General features: G+C 39.8%; 1 protein-coding gene across 1 annotated transcript; it reads left to right on the top strand.

Moving 5' to 3' along the window:
- The first annotated feature begins 188 nt into the window (after positions 1–188).
- Positions 189–22943, top strand: LOC139738193 (uncharacterized). Its single transcript, XM_071648852.1, has 4 exons — positions 189–271; positions 14127–14176; positions 17748–17883; positions 22767–22943. Exons 1-4 carry the CDS (start codon positions 226–228, stop codon positions 22883–22885), a joined length of 351 nt encoding a protein of 116 aa, XP_071504953.1. The 5' UTR covers positions 189–225; the 3' UTR covers positions 22886–22943.
- The last annotated feature ends 746 nt before the right edge of the window (positions 22944–23689 follow it).

Raw genomic sequence — 23689 nt, 5'->3', positions numbered from 1 at the left:
ATCTATAATATTTTATTAAATAAAAATGAAAAATTTTGTTTCAAAAGTTATCATGCGAGAAAGAGGCAAACATGTCAGCGCCCATTAGAAGACGTGGTACGGCGTGAATGAAGCATCAGCTCGGAGCTCGGCCCAAGACATTACACACAGCGTAGCGTCCCGGCCGGGGCCGAGGCCTAGAAAACATCTAACATTGTTAGATCGCCAGAGCGGTACGAGTAGCTGATGAGGAGGAGCACCGTATCCGTCCGTGGATTCACTGTTACTCAAGGTACGTCAGATCTCCAGGATCGATTGCTGACTCAGAGGTTTTGTTGTGATGGGGGTTTTGGAAGGGGGAGGGGGGATGGGGTGGGGTAGTAAGAGGGAGAATGGACGGGGGTATTGAGTAGTGGGGGGGGGGGGGGATGGCGAGGGGGGGGGGGGGGTTGTTTTGTTTTGTTTTTTTAACAAAAAACTTCAATCAATGGATATTGATATTTTAGGTTGGATTGTATGAAAGCTGAAAAGAAATTATTTTTGGGGTAAGTGATTCAGTTAATAGAATTTATTATGTAATGAAAGAAAAAAATTGTTAAGAGATTGAGGAATTGATAATGTAAAATTAGAAAAGAAGAGATGTTTATATATGGATTGTGTATATTGATTGTGAAAAAAATGTACCAGAGTGTATCAAAACATGCTAAATCAATGTTAAGTTTTGATATCAGTTTTGCATCCATTGATGAAAAGGACTATAAAATTGGTCCGGAGATTTCTGTATCAATTTATTTGTATATTATGTTTCCATTGATGAAGAATAAAATATTCTTTAAAACAAAAAAAAGTGACTGTTCTGACTGCACTCGCTCGGAGTCGGAGTAAATAGACTGTCTAACACTGCACTTGATACTTGTTACTTGTTGAAATAATCCCAAAACTGTAACTGCAGCTCCGTTGAAGCTATACCGGGATGAAAAATCCTTGCTGTGTGTCAACAAGGGTGCAGAGATGCCATAAGGTTCATAACCCACATATTTGTACAATAAAAGTGGTTGAACTCGTGCAAGTAAAATAAGGCTGGCTCCTTTCAGGACACGTCACTGGAACCAGAAGAAGGCTGCATTACGATGATATGTTGGAGTGCAGCCTCTCTGAATTCTGTTGGGTTGGTGAGTTGAACAGCTGCGCCTGGCAAACTGTTCCACAGTCTTGTTGCTCTTGGAAATAGTGAAAACTTGTAGGGATCGATGGTAACCCCGGGACGCTCCGTGTACACAGTTACACACTGTGCGTGTTGGGGCTGGTCGCAGTTAGGATCGATGGTTGCTGTGGGTACTGTGTACGTGAGTTGGTGGTCATGTCTTCCAATATAAGTTGCAGGTGTGATGATTTGTGGGTGTGGGATGCAAACCAGTTGATAATGAATTTTATGGAATAGGACACACTGATCACTGTGCTAGAAGTCGACGGTTATGAAGGGTGTACCAGCCTAGGGCAGAAACTAGGGCTGGGCTAACACTGTAACAGTTAGTCGGAGGCCTTAACTTAATTTAGCTTAATTTGTTTATGTAGTCGTTAGAATAGATCTAACGACGTAACGTTAGGTACTTAATTTTAAAGTGTTCTTGTTGAATGTTGTGTCTAATCCTCTCTTCCACCTACCATTCCTAAGGTTTAAAGGTCACTTCATCCCAATCAATCAACTGTTAATATGTAGACGTAGTGTTACTCAAAACAATTTCAATCACACACCTGATTCATACTACATTAAATCAGGGAGGCAGTAAGGTAAGATGGAGGTATAATAATGCTAAAGAAATTATATTACACCAAGCTACTGCTGATCTTGCAACTTTAGATCACAGGGTACCCGTACACCAACTATGAAAAATAAATGCCAATCAACATAATGTCTGGGAATGGCAAACCTCTCATGATACTAACGGCAGTGCAATATTGTTAAAGCCAAGGACAAGTTCGCCTTCATACACATGTGGGTTGAGTGAATGCAGCAATATTATTAGGATTAGTAGAACACATCAGTGAGAGTTTGAGCAAAATCGGACAATCCGTTCAAAAGTTGTGAATTTTTGAAGTTTCTGCTCAGTCAAGGCTGGATGAAAAGACTACTATAGGCTTGCGATAGCTTGTGATGTCACATGAGTACAACGACATAAAGAAAGAATAAAGAAAATTCAACATATTTCCATTTTTCTCGCATAACAAAAGAACACTGGACTTCTCTCTTTCAGAAGGCAGGGGAAATAATATTACCCTTAACATACGTCAGTAGCAAGTCGAAGAAATTTGCACTTTATTCAAAAAGTAAAGTTCTGTGAAATTCTCTTTTTATTTTCCTTATAAAGTTGTACGCATGTGACATCATACACTGTAGTAGTCTCCTCTTCCAGTAGTGACTGCGCAGACACTTAGAATATTCATAACTTTTGAACGGATTGTCCAATTTTCCTCAAACTTTAACTGAGGTGTTCTTCTAATATTGCTGCATTCTCTCAATCCTTATGTATACATAAGAAGGTGGACTTGTCCTTTAACTCCTCTATTATGCGTATCAAAACTGTTGCAATCGATACCCAGGTAGTTGCTTAAATCTCTAGCCAGACATCACACTTACAATATACCCTTGTCCCTCCTATCCATACCGAATCTTGCTCTATTTAGGGGAAGCAAAGGAACGATATTCCCTCTTGAACAACCTCAGTTGTGGTACCATATAAACCATAACGTCGTACCTACACTGTACACCTGACTCTATTTCTAATTACTCTTCTACCAAAGTTGTGTTACATAGTTACATTAATTAAGCAGCGATAATTAATAAAAGCCATCCATTCTTCCTATCACACTAGGCTTCCTTTCTTTTACACGTAACACACCGACTACGCTTTATCCAACACGTCGTCCTGAACTGACCGGGTACTCAAACCCACTTAGGCCTACAGGCTTTGTATACTGCAGTACAATGTACATCATACGTACAAGCCTACGGCCGCAGTGACTCATTACGCCTACACCCAACACATATTCGCAAGCAGACCCAACATAGGCTAACACATACATAGTCTACACGTATAATTCAGTGTTATGTAGAACGTCAATTGCAATCAGCCAGGGACAAATAGAATGGCTTCATGTAAATTCTGACAAACACTCTCACTTCACATAGTATGCCTGTTTGGCCCCTAAAACTCTTCATAACAATTACCAATAACGATAATACAACACCATAACATCTAAGCACTGAAATTCTTGTGTAATTTGTGACGTTCTCATTTTCATCAACTCACCTGTGAACAGCAAGCAGAGAGGTGCCTGCCACATGGGGGCGCCCCTCTGTTGCTGATGTCTCTACATAATTAGTACATCCCCACTAACCCCTATCGCCTGCGGCAGTCATTGTGAAATCTCAGGGGGTCTCCTCAAGAAAGGTGCATCCATTTCACCCGTAGAACATTGTCTTTAAATGGTGTTGGTTTGCCATCCTTATCTAAACAAATTTGTAATTTTTATGTTGTCATCCTTGACACAAAGAATAATTCCTTGACAGGCGTAATTCAGCATTTAAATACAAGACATTTATTTAGGACTCGGGAGCAATACTTGACGTAGTTCTGTGCCTATGAGTGTCTCTGAGCCTCTCCACTCAGTATTACAATTTAGTGTACATCCGAGTATGTCAATAAGTACATGACATAACATCCCTCTCTCAACAAAGAAGATGAGGTCTTTGACTGAGTCAGAATAACTGCTCAACTTTAGAAAACACATTCTTTTCAACGAACGCCAAATTGGTATCTTGATCATAACACTGTGTAACATTTATACAGTATCTGCCACTCAATGTGACACATATGCAAGTCAAATGTATATGGAATAGCAACTTGCATGTTGTAAGCAATTTATCTGTGACCTGTTGTTGAAGCAAATATCTTCAGTAATGTAACAATTCCACATCTGAGGTAAATTAATTGCCTAATATGAATAAACTTACACACACATATATCACTAGTATTGTTCTTGTCACTGATACATAGAGATTGATTAAAGACTAGTAATTTTGACTAATTTCAAAATGCGTAGGTTGAAAAACTTTTGCTCATTTCTTGTACCTTTGGTATGTTATATGCCAAAAGTTCAATCTATAAATATTTATGTGTGAAGCTAGTGTGAACTATAGTAATTTCATACCTATCTCATTATCACAATTGAATGCTAATAAGAATTATCTTCCATAAATTTGGTTAACCCATGAAGTCAATATGCACTTTTATCGACAGATCTGACTGAACATGGTATATCTCAGCATTGGATGTTACATTGTCACATTATGTCAGTAAGTTTCAAAGTTTACACCACATAACTTCTCCCGTTTTCCATAAATGTGAATAATTTGAAGTGCTTTACCTCATGCATCTCAAAACAAGTAATTTTCAATCGAAAAGGGAATAGTCACAAGGGCTATTCTTAACACATAAAACAGTATTTACAAAGCAGAGTATGTGTTTGCTACTCTGTGATAAGCCTCTTTGGTGGTCTTACAGTGCGACCATTTCTATTAGTGTATACATCTGGTTTGCTTTTCTAGGGTGTCAAGATTTCAGTGGTGGGGGCAAAGTGGACCCGCATATTTGTGGTACCGAGGTCTCTGAGCAGGTCACTACGGTTTCTGCGCAGTGTGTGCCCATTGGGGGTCTGTACCAGGTAGGAGTTTGGTTCGGCACATACGTCCTTCACGACCACCGGTGTCCAGAGTCCTGTTCTGCCGTCTTTCATGCGAGCTCGTTGCCCTATCTCTAGGTTCGGTAGCTTCCTTGTACCATCGGTACCGCGTACGTCATGGTTTTCCTTCTGCTTGGATTGACAGTCACAAAGCATCTGGCGGATCTCATCATTGTTTGGTATGTTACCACGGTTAGTGTCTTTCACAAGAAGTGCACTTCTAGACTTCCTCCTGTACAGTATTCTGCAGACTGTGGCGGAAGCTTGCTATCTATCGGGGTATTACGGAGGGAGAGCATGGCTAGAAACTCATCTTGGCACCTTCTCTGGCCTTGGTCAGGGTTGCCTTCACAGTTTGTATTGCTCTCTCCACTTGACCATTACTTCTGGGATAGTGTGGGCAAGAGGTGACATGTGTGAATCCCCAGGATTCGCTGAATCTCTTGTATTCCTCACCAGAGAGTTGTGGCCCATTGTCACTTATCACTTTCTCTGGGATTCCATGTTCACTGAAGATTGCCTTTGTCAGACGGATTACAGCCACACTTGAGTACCGGCAGGTAATTTCCTAACGAACAGCATCTTAGAGAAGTAATCCATGATGATCAAGTATTCGTTGTTACGGAAGTGAAACAAGTAAGTACCAACAACTTTCCAAGGGCCTTGGGGTACCTCATGGTTAGTGAGTGGTTCTGCAGACTGTCTTCTTTGGTGTGCTTGGCATTGAATACAGGAGCGAGTCATATTCTCCACATCTTTGTCTATGCCAGGCCAGAATACACACGAACGTGATGCCTGCGACTTGACTATGCCGTGATGTCCAATGTGGATTTTCTCTAGGACCTCCTTCCTCATCCGTTGGGGTATGAAGATCCGGTCTCCCTTCATGAGAATGCCATCTTCGATAGAGAAGGAGTCTCTGCAAGACCAAAAATTCCTGATCTCCTTGGGTAGATCCTGTGCGTGTTCGGGCCATCCTTCTATCACTCTTGTGGCAAGCAAACTCATGGTCTTGTCTTGCAGGGTCTGCTTTTTTATTTCTTTGTGTCAGAGCAGTGTATGACATGGATTGTCTCCTCTATGTCCAGGGTTTGTCCTGAGATTGGGCTCAATCTCGAGAGTGCATCAGCAAGTAGCATCGTGCTTCCTGGACGGTACATGATGTGGACATCATACGGTTGAAGCCTTAGCATCATCCTTTGGAGTCTTGGTGGGGTGTCAGCAAGATTCTTGTGCTGGATGTTCTCCAATGGTTTATGATCTGACTCAACAGTAAACCTAGATCCAAACACATATATGTGTGGAAACGTGTGCATCCAAAGACTACTGCTAGTAATTCACGTTCAATGTTCGCGTACCGTTGCTCGGTGGGGGACAATGCTTTGCTCGCGAAGGCAACAGGATTGTTGTCCTGAAGGAGGACGGCTCCTAGGCCCTTCTGTGATGCGTCTACTTGGATGACTGTCAGCTTCAATGGGTCAAAGTATGTCAGAGTTGTAAGCTCTTCAACTTTCTTCTTGAGAGTCTCTAAGGCCATCTGGTGCAAACTTGACCACCGCCATTCTCTGTCTTTGCGAGTCGTATCTGCTAAGTGGGGAAAGAATGGTGAAAGGTACTGTACCATTCCGAGGAATTGCTGTAGTTCCTTCACATTCTGAGGGGGAGACAGTGCCCTGATACTGGCCACTTTCCAGGATCAGGGTGGATGCCATTTGCATCATAGTAGCACCCAAAGAACTTGGCAGAGGCGATCTTGATGTCACACTTGTCTAGGTTGAACACTAGTCCGTATGTGCGTCCTCTCTGCATGAGTCTATATGCAGGTTGTTGTCGTGTTCCACTTCTGAGGAACCAAAGACAACAATGTCGTCAGCGATCCCTATGACACCAGGACATCCTTCCAAGATCACGTCCATCTTTGCCTGGAATATATCTTGCGACACATTTAGCCCAAAGGGAAGTCTCTTGAAACAGTATCGTCCAAGTGGAGAGTTGAATGTGGTTAGGGGACTGGATTCATTGTCCAGGACGATACTCCAGTACCCATAACGGGCGTCAAGTTTGCGGAAGACCTTTGCTCCGCTCATCTTGAAGGTGATTTCTTCAAGTGTGGGTGTCTTGTGATGGGTCCTTCTGCATGCCCTTTTTAAGTCCTTGGGGTCAAGACAAACACGAAGCTTTCCATTGGATTTATGGCTCAGGGCTATTGAGGATACCCAATCAGTAGGCTCTGTGACTTTTCTGATTACTCCAAGCTCCTCCATCCTATTGAGTTCTCCTTGGAGTTCCTCCTTCAAGTGGATGGGAAGTCTTCTTAGGGAGTGGATGACCGGCTGTGCATCGTCTTCTAGATCAATGTGGAATTCACCAGGGAATTTGCTGATGTATTCAAACCTGTCTTGATACCTTCCCTGTAGGTCCTTGGTATTCCTTACAGGTGCCTGTGGTGATGCCTGCACAGTGCAATTTAGTGTTACCAGTTCCATCTCCCTTGAACTGGGTAGACCCAGGAGTGCTGGTCCGGTAGTATCAACCACAGAGAATGTAGTTTTGTGCCACTTCCCATTCTTGTATCTACACGATAGGTTCACTGTCCCGTGCTGGGGAATCTCCGCACCGTTGTACGCTAAGAGTCGTGTGCTGCTCCTGGAGATCAGAGGTTCGCGTGTGGTATCATCCCCGTCAGCCCATTCTGGCTGGATCTGCTTGAAGATGCGGGTAGGCAGTATGTTGCCCTGTGCTCCTGTATCAACTTTCACTTTGAGAGTGTGATCTCCTCGCCTATTCGGAATGTCTATGGCTAGTGTGGCAAATACCTCATCGCGTACATCAGCAGTTAGGCTGTAGAATCACAGGTCCATGTTAACCGTCAAAGTCTCAAGTTTTAGTGAGTTGAATTCTCTTGTTGCATTTTCATCATCGTCAGTCATTTCAAGTGGGTGGACAGCTTTGTTACCGGTCCCTTTTTTCTTATTCCGTCCTTGTTGATGAGACTGTGATTTCTGTTGGAACTGTGATTTCAGTTTGGATGGTCCACGGCGGTCATAATTTTTTCCTCTGTTACTGCTTTTGCTCCAGCACATCTTCTTCCAGTGACCTTTTTTTCCCGCAGTTGTGGCAAGTAGAGGAGTATGCGGTACATTTCCCTTTCGGGTGGACTGTGCCGCAATTCGGGCAGATACGGCTTTTCTGAGCTGTATGAACATTAGCATTGTTCTCTAGTCCTCGAAGCTGGGACATGTGTGCTGTGCTCGCTTCATGCGTTCTCGCGATATCCAAGGCTTCTTTCAGAGTCATTTTGTCTTTTGCGAGAAGCATTTTCTGGACTTCCGGATACTGAACTCCAGAAATCAGTACCTCAATTATGCGTTCTTCTTGGATGTCTTCATCCCTAAAGAGGCACTTGGCTGCTTTTGATTTTCATCTAACAACAAAGTCATCAATAGCCTCATTATTCAGCTGTCTGTAGTGCTGAAATTCCAGTCGGTGGATACAAAAGTTTTTGGTAGGCAGGATGTGACTCTGCAATCTACTCAAAATGTTCTGAGGATCCTTCAACTGCTCTTCAGTCAGATTCCATGTGTTAAAAATGCGGAGACCATCGCGACCTGACCACATTACTATGTAATCGTATTGGTCTTCTTTCTTGGTTCCCTTTACGTTAAACCACATTTGGGATAGCTGTTTGAACTCTTTAAATGCCTGAGCTTTGTCTGAGCAATCCCAGTCAAAAGTTGGGGTAGGGAGGGGGCCAGCCATGGTATTTAGTTTACTGACAAAATGCTGTGAAAAACATCAATACATAATAATAAAATTGTCAACTTAGCATGACATAAAACACAATCACATAAAATACATGTGTTCTTTGATTATCAATTGAGAAGTTAGAGACTGTTTAGAAAATTTATGTGCCCAGTTATAACAAATATTTGTAATACAATCCCTATAATGCAATGTTAATAGAGAAATGTGCAATTCCAGTTTAACAATAATAAGCACTATTATTAATTGAAATTGGCATGAATATAAAATCAAATGCTTCCATACACATGAAAAGAAAAAAAAAAGTGTCAATATGGGTACTGAATAAGATGTTTCAAGTATGAAATATCAGTATTTGAATACACTATCTCATCAATCAATTTAAAACCTATTAAACCCAGTGTTTACATTATAATTTTCCCAAATTCCAATGAATGCAGCATCTAAAGCATGCTGCAAATTGATGCCAATAATAAATTTAACCAAAATTCAATTCTGAATTCCACTATTACAGTGTTGAATAATTCCAATAAATCACAGAATTTATACAAATTGAAAACAAAATTAGGTGATATTTATGCATGTATTAAAAATAACTCAATTCTCACACTCCAGTTATAAACAATCATTTTCATCTAAATCTATTATACTTTACATTTAAATTTACACATGAAAGAAAAAAAAAATCTTCGGTTAATGTAGTTTGGCCGACTTAGATCTACACCAAACCAAATGAGATCTTTAAGAATACATGTATATATATTTTTTTTCAATAAACAATTTAGACGGAAGTTAACCTGGTCCACAACTCCATTTTAAATTGGTACAATTTACAACCAGTTATTTTCGACTTACTTGATCTTTTAAATTTATAAATAAATCCTGGATCGAAAACGAAGGTTTCAAGACAGAGTAATTTGTCCTTGCCCTTGGCTTGGGGCTGCTCGCTCTACGTTGGTCGCTCGGTGAACATCCGTACCGTCGCCAGTTGTCCTGGACTGTTGCTTGAACGGCAGAAAATAGTTCGTTCATAAGGCTTCACACAGCTCCGATTCGATTGCTCATGCATGCACGTAGCTAGGTAGCTAGACATCACGTACGTCGATGCCTTCTCAACTGAGCTGCCAGTACCGATCGGCGATAGTGTCAAAATGTCAGATTATTCAGGTTTGAGTTTCTTCAGTTTGTCTCCCTCTACAAATGAAATTTTCATTTGTAGAGGGAGAAAAACTGAAGAAACTCAAACCTGAGCCTTCACCCCTCTGAATAATATCCTTCTTTCATTTATCCTATGCCTTGTCCGCCTTGGACTACTTAACATAACAATGTCGGAATTTAGGAGCTTGGGCATTTGTTCCATGTTCATTGTGTCACTGCCGGCAACCAGGGACAGCCTGGTGGTAGTGTCGCTGCCCGGAAAGCAGTAGATGACAGGTTCGAGTCCCACTGGTTCCTTTTTTCCGACATGTTTGTTTATTTATAGATCAGCAGTTGCGATCTTAACAAATTTTCATTTGTAGAGGGAGACAAACTGAAGAAACTCAAACCTGAGCCTTCACCCCTCTGAATAATATCCTTCTCTCATTTGTCAGATTATTCTCACTAACTTTGGCAGTACAAAGTAACTTAGTTTGGACTAGCCGTGAGAACGGCTGTTTTACAGACTAACCTGTGTGGCGGTGGAAAAATTTGTCTTGGATGTGTGCTGCAAAGCGTCCAAAACCATTATTTAACTCGGTCAGTGTCACACATCTCGAGACAGAAAAGCTTTGCAAAATATCATTCCATCAAGGCCACACATTCCAATGCAGAGTCGAAACAATGCAGTTTTTTTCCGTAGTAGAGAAAATCTTCCGTAGATATGGAATTGCTTTTACTCACTTGCGTGCTGGAAAGCGTCCAAAACTCACGCAATATGACGGCTTTCTTTGGCAAAACAAGCACAAAGTCCTTCTAACATTGGTCTTTGCATGTAAGCTATGCAAAATGAACCCTTCGCGTGCCGGAAAGCGTCCATAAACTCACACAATAGGGGCAAAACAGCGGGATGAAGTTTCAAAAGTTTCCAAATTTTTATGCCTCCGCCACAAAGTGGTGCCGGAGGCATTATGTTTTCGGGTTGTCTGTCCGTCCGTCTGTCCGTAATGAATTTTGTGGACAGCATAACGAAAAAACCTTTTGAGGTATCTTAATGAAACTTGGCATGTATGTGTATTAGGGGGTGAAGTTGTGCCTATCAACTTTTGGGTGCACATGCTAAAGGTCAAAATATCACTATTTCCACCGTATCTATGCAATGCCTGAAGATATTTTCTTGAAACTTAGTGTATACATGTATTACCCAATTTAGATTCTCTGGTGAACGTTTGGGGTCATGAGGTCAAAGGTCAAAAGGTGAAGTAAAAATATTAAAACTTCTCTTTTTTCTTTGTAACTTGGAAATTTTTCAAGGTATCTTCATGGAACATAGTATATATACATGTACTGACTGGCAGTGATTATCTAGAGAATTTAGGGTTCATGTGGTCAAAGGTCAGGGGTCAAAGGTCAAGGGCAACACTTCACAATTTTACTATTTCCCTCATGAATATTTATGCAATGCCAGCAGGATTTTATTTTTTTTTACACTTGGTGTATGCATGTATAACCTAGTAGAGATTCTCTGGAAACTTTCTTTTTTTCTCTCTCTTTTTTTTTACCTCGAAGGTCAAAAGGTCAAAGATCAAGAGAAAGTGCATGAACTAACTTTTCCTCCATATCTCGGAAGTGGCTCAAGTTATCTTGAAACTATCTTTACATATTTATGCATGTTCTGCCTGACAGTGATTTATCCTATGAATTTTAGGGTCAAAGGCCAGGCGAAAATGCTAGCAATGTACTTTTCAATACCGAAATTGCACTTTTTCTCCGTACCTTGGAAATTACTCAATGCATAAACTTATGAATGGGTCAAAGTCAAGTTAAAGTTTTTAAATCCCCAAATACATGCTCTCCTATTCATCCAATTAAACCTAGATCAAGGAAGGTGAACATTCAACACATTTGTGACAAACTTGTCATTTTGATATTTTGCCAATTTTGTGAAAATGTAATCACACATTGTCCACATGTACTATAGACCTATTAGGAGAATCATGCATTATGGTGGAGGCATACCAGTCGTCTTAGCAACATTTCTAGTTCACTTTTTAAGTTTACAAGTCGAGTGTTCGTTTCAACGCTGATGCATATTATTAGTCCACGTACTTGGTAGACTTGAATTTGCATCATAGGCACAACATGGTAGTTCCAGGGATAGCACAGACGACACAGTGCTACAGTGATGCGGTCACTAGACTGTGGGAGAGGCGACGCATCGGTGCAGTTCCAAGTCTGGATTCGTGTTTCCAAAAACAGTGTCACTCGTAATTTTGAGAGTTCCTAAAAAATATGATTAATTCCAATCCCGCAGCTGCCACCATGTTATGTTGTCATCCTTGACACAAAGAATAATTCCTTGACAGGCGTGATTCAGCAGTTACGAGACATTTATTCAGGAGCAATACTTGACGTAGCTCTGTGCCTATGAGTGTCTCTGAGCCTCTCCAGTCAGTATTACAATTTGGTGTACATCTGAGTATGTCAATTAGTACATGACATAACAGTAATATGTTCTTAATGAACAAAAAAGAAAAAAAAACTATCTACATAGGACATGAATTGCAAATAACAATTACGACTAAATCATCTCTCATTTAAAACAAATATTAGCCGACAAACAGTTCATATTATATCATATTAGGGTGTTTGTGGATTAAATGTAGATAAGCGGGTAGACGAGCATGACCCATTCTAAGTCAATGAATGATGATTTCGTCATGACAGCAAGTACAATTGATGTGGAAAGGTTGTTTGACATCATTGTGAATAAGATATAAATGACAACCATGTGTGGATGTACGCCAAGACTCGTCCCAGGAGTCCAGGCATTTTGTCCGGATGACTTGTCTAATTTCTGAGACAGTTGGACGAATCATGTTTGTTATGTAGTCTTTGTTTAGGCTTTTCTTCACAAGGGAGTCCGCACAATTGTTTCCTTTGAGATCACAATGTGAAGAAATCCAGATCGGGGAAAGAGTAAATCCATTGGATATTAATTGTGAACATTTCAGTAAAATTTCACATGTTAAATCATGTTTAATAGAAGAGTTGTTATCTAAAAATGACAGAGCACTGAGAGAATCTGAAAATATTGCCGTTCTCAACGGCGGGGTTGCTCTTTCAACTGGATTTCAATTGGATTTCAGTTGATTCCAGTATTCCAATTTCCGTATTGAATCCATTTGCCTTACTGGAATGAACTGGTGCCAGTACCAGTTGACTCAGACTGGATTCTAACTGTTTGTTTTTTTTACCTGGGTACCTAGTGGGTAGTCAGTCACAATCAAGTGGCTGGTATCCAGTCACTCGGGGGGCCATGAATACATCTGTGTGGCTGTTTGATTGCCTTATATTTGATTTACCATGCCACTCTGAGTCTTGTTCGTCATGTAGATATCTGTTTAAGCTCCCAGCCAGTGCTTAGTCAAAGGTGAAGTTCTCCAATAGAAGTAGAAATTAGAATACAGTGCACTCCCGTTATAACGAACACAGTTATAACAAAATTCCGGTTACAACGAAGTAAAAATTCAAGCCGCAACATTATCCACTCTAATGTATTTTTTTCGTTTATTTGTTCGGTTATTTATGACGAAATTGTGATATAACGAAAGAAAACTGCTGGTCCCGAGGACTTCATTATAATGGGAGTCCACTAGCTGTAGCTAGTAGCAGAGCTGGCACTGTGTATCTGGATCAGGTACATTCTAAGGTAAAATGTACAGGCTGAGAATGTACCTGTACAGTGTGTCTCTAAAAAAAGTAAACCCAACTTCAACAGCAAATTTTCAGAAAACTATAAGATATTTGCACATTATTTTTTCATCGTTAGATAGTCCAATAAGTCCTCTATCCAATGATACCATGTAGGTTATGTAACTGTCATGCATGATTGAGCATGATTCAACTTAGTGAATGGGTGTGAAATCATCACTGTGGCAAGTTATTTCTTGCTATTGTCATGCATTCAGGGCATATTTGAAGTTAAATTTTTGTCCCATGTTAGGCCTATGATTACATAACAACTTCAGCAAAGGTTGTTCCTGACACAGGCACACTTCACATGCTTTCCATACATGGTACAGTTGACAATTGAGCAGAGAGTATTCCTGGTAACTCGATACCAGGAAACAAGAAGTTTCGTGGAAGTTCAAATGGCTTTTCGGGTGCAGTTCCCCGACAGGCAGCCTCCAACATAAAGAGCCATCTGGTACAATGTGAGAAAGTATGCTGATCACGGAACTTGCCACAGTGATGATTTCACACCCATTCACTAAGTTGAATCATGCTCAGTCATGCATGAGAGTTACCTAACCTACGTGGTATCATTGGACAGAAGACTTATTGGACTATTTAACCATGAAAAAATAATGTGTAAATATTTTATAGTTTTCTGAAAATTTGACGTTGAAGTTGGGTTTACTTTTTTTAGAGACACACTGCAGAATAAACAATGTGACATATGCTTATAAAATTATGTTCCTTGCGCTTGTGTATTCCTGCAGTCACTGGAAAGATGTCCCATCAGAAGAATAAAGGCCCGAGTAAAGCAGAGGTAGGTAAAACATATTAAATTTCCTAGTTGTAAAAATTGTGCTGTAAGTGTGATGACAGTATCAGTGGTGTCCCTTTCTCATTATAGGATAGAGTAATGACTTTGCTGTGTAACTCCAGTGGACTGGGGACATGGACAACTGTATTATTGGGGTTGAATAGCCTATGCATTCATTTTATATTTCTTGCATCTTTACTTCAATAAAATCCATATGAACTTTATGTTTATACCCTTGCAGTAAGGAGTTTGTACAAAAACACAAGATGTGAGACAATCAATGGACTAACATGAATATTCCCTGGAGACAAGGGGTTGTGGAAATTCTCTGGTTTTATTCTGCTGGCAGCCATTATGGCCCTGCTACATTTCTTGTGTGTGCACTCTACATTCTATATGTTTTTTCTTCTTTTTTTTGATAGATTTTGTTCAAGTTCTGATTTACAGGCAAAAAGTTGATATTTACAAGGCCTGCTTGTGTGTGCCCCAAGCTGAATTATTGACTAACTTCAAATTTGTGTAGCAGTGTACTATTGGTTAGAGCAGACACTGGCCTTCACCTTAGTGATGCTGCTCTCATCCACATTTCACTGGGTTGGAGGCACCCTGATCGTATGAATACTCCCCCCCCCCCCCCCCCCCCCCCCCCCCCCCAAAAAAAAAATGTATATTATATATATATATATATATATATATATATATATATATATATATAGATAGATAGATAGATAGATAGATAGATAGATAAATAAATAAATAAACGAAAATAAATAAATAAATAAGTAGAAAATAATAAAAATAAATAAATAAAATGAAATAGAATTTAAAAATAAATAAATAAAATGAATAAATAAACAAATAAATGCTTATAAATGCATTAACTTGGTTGTTACTCAAATGATTTCATTTAAAGTTGGTACGAAGGTATAGGGTTGTAATTCTAGCTTTATTCATTGAACTTCATATAGTCAACATTTACAGGACCAGAAAAAACCTTTCAGCTTCCATGAATGTCAACTTGACAGGTAAAAAATAAACATGTACATAACCTGTAAGTGTTATCAGTCACTCTTAGTCTTTGGTGAACACATACATGTACATCACATGTACAGTTGTAGGATGAAATGGCATTGACTGCTGAACCTCTATTCCTTATACTCTATTACAAACTAGACCTTTGGTATATAAACATAATCATACCCATTTGAAATCTGGAGGTATTGAGGAGGGTATGCATGATTTGAATTACAGCAAATCAAAAGACAGATATTGGTATGCTGTACAGTATTTTCTACGTGTTTTTAAAGGCCAAAGGCAAGAACATTATGGACATATTTAAAATTTTAATTTCCTGCTGCATTTCCTCTGCATTTCTCAACACTTACAGTAAATGTATGCAGCATCAAGATGGTATTAAAGTGGCATTGAAATCAAATGGGATTGCCTGAAGAAATTTGCTATGGCAAATGCTGTATCACAAAGCAAGGCATCAATACTAGTTTGTTGCATGCATTGCATTGTTAAGTTGAGAAACAATGAAATTTGTCCACATAATTGTACGCCAAAAGTGCATTGTGCCTCTAGGTTAGATATGTATGAAAAGAGTATCCATATCTAATAGAAATGAAATGACATTGAAAGGTTAACAGTATTTGCAAACCAGTGAAAACATCCCAGTCTAAGCATAAAAATCATTTCAAACATAAACTTTCTCATTGCAATCACATGTGGCTGTATGCATAAAAGGTAGCAATTGTTTGCAAGCAATTGCTTCGAGCACGAGCACAAGCACAAGCTTGTCAAGCAAAAGATCAATTTCAAGCAAATACTTTAAACTTTATTCATAACCTCTTGCTACACAAGTGCATTTATACATTTTTCTTGCCCTGCACAAGCAATTGCTTGCATTTTCAACAAAAGGACGTCACGCATTTGCGAACACAAGAACAAAGGAGGGTATGACAGTTTCTTACACAACTTAGGAGCAATTTCTTATACCACTCCACAAGTTTGGTCTATCTTTTACGAATATGAAAATGATAATCAAAAGCGAACGTCCTAGCTAAGCAAAAGCTCAAGCTTGTTTTACAGAGCTTAGAAAATCATAAGCAGTTGCTGACAAGAACAAGCAAAAGGTCTGTTTTATGTATACATTTTTAAGCAAATGCTTGTGCTTGCTAGCAAAAGCTTTTGCTCGGAACTTGTTTTATGCATATGGATTCAAGCTAAAAGGCTAGCACAAGCAATTGCTAGTTTTTATGCATCCAGCCCATTGCCTGTTAGATTATAAATGCTGATATCAATAGGGACAAGCAGAAATCATTATGTTTTGAATTGCCCCCGCATTCCAGTTTGACTACAGAATCGAACAGCTAAAAACAGTTGACCAGTTGAGGGGCTAAATTGGGGCCTAAATTTTAGATTTTATCTCTTTTCTTGGAAATGCCAGGATGAATTTTCACCAAACTTGGCAGGTAGCATCACTATGGGGATTGAATCTCATTCCCATCAAATGGGCACCATCACCCAACTGGGGGTCCCCAGGGGGCCTAAATTGGGGCCTAAATTGTAATTTTCATCATTTTCTTGAAAACCTCATGATGAATTTTCACCAAACTTGGCAGGTAGCATCCCTGGGGTGGGGATAGAATCTCAATTCCATCAAATGGGCACCATGCCCCACCTGGGGGCCCCTAGGAGGTGTTCTCGGGTAAGAATCTGCACGAATGCATGGAAGGTGAATTTGCGATACTCAGGTGAGCGCGAGACCCCCAGGTCTCTTGTTGTACACGTATGTGCTCTGCCAGCCTATTGTTTCCAAATTTGTTCAAGTGTGCTATATAAATTGCTCATAGAGTAATTGAAATGGCTACTGTTTTTGCTGATGCCACCAGTAGTATTCAGACCCTTGCATACCCAGGCAGGTAAATGGCAAGGTCAATGTTTCTGTGCAATATTGTGGTTATTATTCATCAAACGTGATAGGGAGGTTGATGTTTTTGTTTGTTTGTTTATCTTTTGCTACTGAGTCACATATTTCTCTTTTCTAGCCACATTTCATGCTAAGTTTCATTTAAATTTAGAACAAAGGTGTGTCATGAAAAAGCTTGCTCCCTCATACTTTCAGTGACAGTGACTTTTACCAATAACTCTTTATGTGCCATGTTCCCACGCCCAACTCGGTCGATGACTTGTCAAGTTTGCATATTCTGCTTTAGACGCACAAGCCCACCCAAAGCGATCAATAAATCACCAAATGCCACAGTACAAGGAAAGTGTATCTGGCGATTCCATTCCTGCCACATGTCACTTGCATTATGATTGCTTTACAACTAACTCTTCTAGTAGTTGTTGTTATTAGGCAATTAGTTTTATTGGTGTTGGCAGCATGATTAGACCATTCCATGTGTTTTGTTTACCTTTGATGACATAATAAAGAAGATTCCTTTCCCAATTTGCTTATCAGCTGCCTGAGAGCTTGAAAAGCTTTCTTAAGTGTCATATTCTTTTCATGCTGTTGTGCAATAACTATTTTCCATCAATGTCATACTGCTTTTTTTTTTGTTTTTTGTAGCATTCAAAGATATTGAGAAGCTTGCAGTTCAAGAATCCTGGCAAAAAGGTTCAGGAGTTTGCAAACTTCAAACCAGAGGAGAGTGAGAGAGAAAAAAGGAAATTGAGGAGATTGCAGGAAGAAGAAACCCTACGAAGTAAGCAGTAAGTACATCTTTGACAGTAAGTTGTTATGCTGCACTGGGAAATGCCTGATAAAATGATAGCACCAGGACTGCAATCATTTTTGTCTCGCCCACCAGAGGTGAAGGCGAGACTAAGGGATCCAAATGGCGTCCGTCCGTTGTCCGTCCGTCGTCCGTCCGTCGTCCGTTGTCCGTCGTCCGTCAAGACTCTCTTATGATGCATAACTTGGCAACTGTTACAGCAATGGCAGCCACACTTGGGTGATAGAAGCACTAGGGGTATCTTCATGTTATGGTGTTGTCGGAGGTCATGTGATGATGTCAAAGGTCATTTGAGGTCATATATTAAAGAGTATGTGCAAGACTCTCTTTTCTATGTTAAAGTTTACCTGCAAGACTCTCTTTTGACATATAACTTCACATAAGTTGCTTGGATTACAACCTAACTTGGGTCATAGATGCAATGGGGGTACCTTCATATTATGGTGCCATTGGAGGTCACAGGATAAGGTCAAAGGTCATTTGAGGTCATACGTTAAAGTTTACTTGTAAGACTCTCTTATCACACGTAACTCGACACATGTTGCCACAATGGCGATCAAACTTGGGTGATGGATGCACTGGGGGTACCTTCATGTTATGGTGCCGTAAGAGGTCACATGATAAGGTCAAAGGTCATTTGAGGTCATACGTTAAAGTTTACATGCAAGACTCTCTTAAAGCCCAAACAAAGCACTGGTACGCCTGCAAAAGTTGTCAAATTTCGCTCCCAAATGTGAACGTATGCTTAGGAAATGTGCAGGATAGCGATGTTATTACAAGATATTCGATGGGTAACGACAAAAATGCGAAATATTAACCAAAAAAGGTTCAGTCTCAGTACTTACCCCAACGGGGTCAGGCTAAACTCGGACTCGGGGGTAACTCAGCTTCGCTTTGACGGCGGGATGAGTTGTAATGGTTGTCCCTCTGATTGTACAATGTTGTCCTATGGGAGCGGCCTGTATACTAGTAAACTAGCGCTTCGTGTTCTGGCTACTCCCAGTAATGGTCCGAGTTGTTACAACGCGCGCATCAAAAACCTCTTTTGCGCGCATGCAAAATTAGTGTGCGCCTATCAAGCACCTCTAAAACAATGAAAGGCGCTTGATAAACAACAACAAAAACTCCAAAGACCGCGCGTCTCAGCAATTGAGGACCGCGCGCTGTCATTTTTGTTTTGTTTTGTACAGGATTACGTTAGCACGCACTTTCCTGTCCATTCAATTCAGTTAGGCCTCATTTGGTATTATGCAGTGGCCAGTAGAATGTGGCGATCACTTACTGCATGTGAATTGTCTGAAGTAGGGTCGAATTTTTCCCGAGACCGAGTTAGTCTGGAGCCTTCTGGAATAAAAGTCGGTTTTCCTACTATTATTATTTTTCTCAAAATACTCCAAATCGACTCATCATTCCGGCAAACCGCGTCAGCCAGGTAAGTTTCTTAGTGGACTCTTTCGATATATTGCAAGCAAAAATGAAATGGTGCTAGACGGGTTCTCAAGCACTTACCGAAACTTAGTTTTCACTTTAATTATCATACGTAACTCAGCACATGTTGCTACAATGGCAATCAAACTTGGGTGATGGTAGATGTCACTTGGGTGATGGTAGATGTCTCTTGGGAAGTTGAAGGTAACCACAAGGTCAAAGGTCACAGACAGGGGTCAACGAACTTTTAGGGCCCAATGTTAAGTTTTTAGGGCGCATTTCGTTTAGGGCTCATAACTTTTGATCTCTTTGTCCGTTTGTGACCAAACTTGGATGGAAGATGTCCCTTGGGGAGGTGAAGGTCGTCACAAGGTCAAAGGTCACAGACAGGGGTCAACAAACTTTTAGGGCCCAATGTTATGTTTTTAAGGCGCGTTTTGATTGTGGCTCATAACTTTTGATCCCTATGTCCGTTTGTGACCAAACTTGAATGGTAGATGTCCCTTGGGGAGTTAAAGGTCATCACAAGGTCAAAGGTCACAGAAAGGGGTCAACAAATTTTTAGGGCCCAATGTTAAGATTTTATGGCGCGTTTCGATTATGGCTCATTACTTTTGATCCCTTTGTCCGTTTGTGACCAAACTTGGATGGTAAATGTCCCGTGGGGTGTTGAAGGCCACCACAAGGTCAAAGGTCATAAGCAGGTCAATTAACTTCTGGGAGTTATAAAAAATATTAATTCCTTGTGCGCGAATGGGCGAGACACAATTTGGTACTTGCCTTGTCTTTCTGTAAGCATACATGTCTGTATTTTGATTGTCAGAAATTTTGAAAGACATAATGAGGACATTCAGAAAAATCTTACACACCCATTTCTTCTTCTTGTCTAAAAGTACAGTCCATATTGGATATGGTCATAGGCCATACTGTCTTGCAGGTCAGGTGTGGTGTACTTTGTATGTACAATGCCCATAAAATTTTTTTCAAAGTTCTCTGCAGCTACCCAACTACAGGTGTACCTAAATTTGGAACATGTGACACCCATGTCGTAAATCTACAAGATCTTGTCTTCAGATTTATAGAAATCATCAAATCATCAATTTGTATTATTGCATTGATTATGCAAATTTAGCCCAAGATCGTACTTTAGCCTGTTAAACACAAATAAAAAGCATTGAGAGTCTACTTTTTGGTTTGTATCTATTTCAAATTATTCAACAATTTACATCATAAAAACTTCCAAAAGTCATGTAAATTCTTGTGTATTTCATTTTGGGATTTGTTATGTATTTCTTTGCTTGTCTTACTTATTTCTGTTTTTTAATGGAAATTGTCACCACTTTTCTCCCAAAAGTAGCATAGAATTAAACATAGTAATTGATAATAAAAATTGTGAGGTTTTTATAAGTTTCATGACTGAGCACTGTTCTTCATGGATATATGTCAACAAAATCACAAAATTGTGCCCGTTTTGGGGTGATGAGCAGTTACAAAAATGGGCATGGCTTCACAACGGTATGCATGGACGTTGCAAATATGGTCTCAATAGTTGCAGGAGGCTTGAAGAAAAAAGTCAAGAAGCTTCATGCCAAGGCCTTCTCGCGATGCAGAATTATTGCACATAATGTCAAGGGGGCAGATCCTCCCCCCCCCCCCCCCTTAAAGGGTTAAAGAGGTAAACAAAGGTAGTCTTGACCACTGGTAGTTCATCAGGCAAAGAGTTCCACTTTGTGGTGCTCCAGAAGCACTACCCGACATGGATCGTTCAAGCACATGTTGGCTTCGATTGTCAAGGAAGTCTCCAAGTTTTCGGTATACAAATGATGAACAGGACAGAGTGGATCGGATCGGTGAGAATTGGATGCGAGAGTTTAACTTTGGAACTGTTTAAACACGTGAGCGCAGCGAGTGGGTTTTAGACTGTTCCAAAGTTAAACGAGAGCATCCAATTCTCATTGATCCACGAAATAGGCCTGTGCATAATTTGTGTTATAAAATGGGCTCGTATTTTCATGAAATACAACCATTTTCCCTATCATGCCTCCAGTACACCTACAACACTGCACAAGACTTGAGCCATGCGTTTAGATTTTACCAGATGCATGGCCATGCGTTCGGATTTTACTGGACGCATGGCTCAGTGTGGATAAGTAAAAATCAATGCATGACAATTGACCAATCAGTTTGCAGAGATTCTACAGCCCATTTTCTAATGAGGGCTACTGTTGTGATGCCATTGTGTTGTAGCTTGTAAAGTCTAGCATAAGAGTCTTGTCGGATGCCTAGCAGAAGTAAACCTGAAAAGCAGAATGGCATGATGTTGTTTGTCATCATTCCCTTGGCAAAGTCTTGGAATACAAGGATGAGCTGAGACTCACATGAACACCATTTTCTTTAATAATCCATGCTGTGCATCTGAGGGAATATCATTTTCTTTCCAGGAGATTCACATCAGCACTGCAGACAATTTTATTCAAGTGCACTGTACTATACTGGCATTGGACATTAGGGAAATGGGCAGTTCTCTGGTATTGTTTTTCTCATTGTATGAGCGCTGTCACATCTTCTACCCACCAGTCGTCCAAAGTTGCTACATGGTTTCATAGAACAGGGATTTTCCAGTGATACTGTACATGTTCTAAATACTTGTACAGTTGTGTGGAAAACTAGCAGCAGGCATAGTGCACAATTGATGGTGGACTCTCTGAATCCTGAGACAACAGACATATGTACACTGAAGATTAAAATTGCCCCTTGCCTACAGCATACAATATCATATGGCTATGTGCATTGCTAATGCATGACTAGTGAGGAGAAGGATACCAGCAATTGGATATACTGCATGACGAATTTGACCGTGTAGCAAATCAGCTGAATTAATGCTTTTGATTTTTAAGTTTTTACATTAACACATGATGTTCACAGTGCAAATCTTGTTGACAAAGTACAGACAGCAAAGTACCAGTATACACATATTTTCAGTTTTATTGAGTTAAAAGTCGTGAAAGTCATATATTGGATATGTTATGTCAAAAGAGAAATTCAACTACCTTCAAGTTAAAATACTCAAGAATATGCCTGTGTGAATCACAGTACACGAACAAACTTTGTTTTGCCAAAATGCGAGTGGCCGAGTCTCACTGTAAATCTCACAGTGCAAGTTTTGTCACAACAACTACTGTACAACTCCAATGGGCACTCAATGTTTTTACATGAGTAAATTATACTGGTTCAGCATAGAAATTCCTGCTAAATAAGGGAAGCAGTGTATGTGTGTGTGCGTGGGCGTGCACCTGGTCTGTTTTTTTTTTTTGTTTTTTTTTTGTTTTGTTTTGTTTTGTTTTGTTTTGTTTTTATTACCGGTATGTCATTTGTGATATCTTTGTTATAGATTTTGCTCTTGTTACTTTGATTTTTTAATACAGGAAGAGGACAATGTACAATGACCAAGGGCATCTCTCAGAAACTGGACAAGATCTCTGTGATTGTTTGGATAAAAATTGCCCTGGCTGTCACTATCCATGCAAAACTTGCAATTCCGTGAAGTGTGGTCCTGTGTGCCGTTGTAAAAGAAAGTGGGTTTTTGACCAAGTAGAAGATGAAGAACAGAATTACCTCATCAAATTTTAGGTCAGATATACACCAAGACTTGTGATTTGTTGACAGTGCCAAAGGAAAGACCTGTGATGAGTAAGATTGCATATCATATGTTTTGTGCTCCTTAATATTTTTTGAGTAAATTCTAGAGTGAACTTGTGTAAAACTACATGAAAAAGTGAAATACTTTTCATATACAATTGTACATGTATTCATTTGAATGGTTGGATCCTGATGATGTAGGAATATAAAGTCAAACACCACTGGCGCACCACTATTGGGTAAGCAGTTTTCAGAAGGATTTTAATTTCTTTCTTTCTTTCTTTTACTAAAAGTAGAAATATATCAAAGAAGTCTTTATTCATCTAAGTCTGATTTGATGAAAAGAAATGTACCAAAAACTTGTCAAGACAAAAATTCATATAAGTGTAAAGGTGGACAAATTTCAACAAGTGTTGAATATTGCTACAGCAGCACATTTGCACTATGCTTCAAATTGGTATCGACTCTAATCAGGCTGAGCTTATTTTTAGCTATGCTGTTAGATATCCAGCTCCATTTCAGTTGTCATACTAGTAGGTCCTACGTATGAATGGACTCTCTGTTGAGTACTATAGGCTGCTAAAGATGCATTACTGTCCTGTATGTTGAAATAATCAGTCATTTGAACTTGAATCAGTTAACACTGTAGGGATTTCATGGGCATGCTATACATGTACAGTAGTTATTTCACAAGTTCAGCACAGCCTGT

Source organism: Diadema antillarum, unplaced genomic scaffold (genome assembly GCF_040938485.1).
Source record: "Diadema antillarum isolate AM-2024a unplaced genomic scaffold, OU_Dant_1.0 seq00000728_RagTag, whole genome shotgun sequence".
Lineage (NCBI taxonomy): Eukaryota > Metazoa > Echinodermata > Echinoidea > Diadematoida > Diadematidae > Diadema > Diadema antillarum.
The sequence above is the reverse complement of the archived record's forward strand: the minus strand, read 5'-3'. Positions and strand labels throughout refer to the sequence as shown.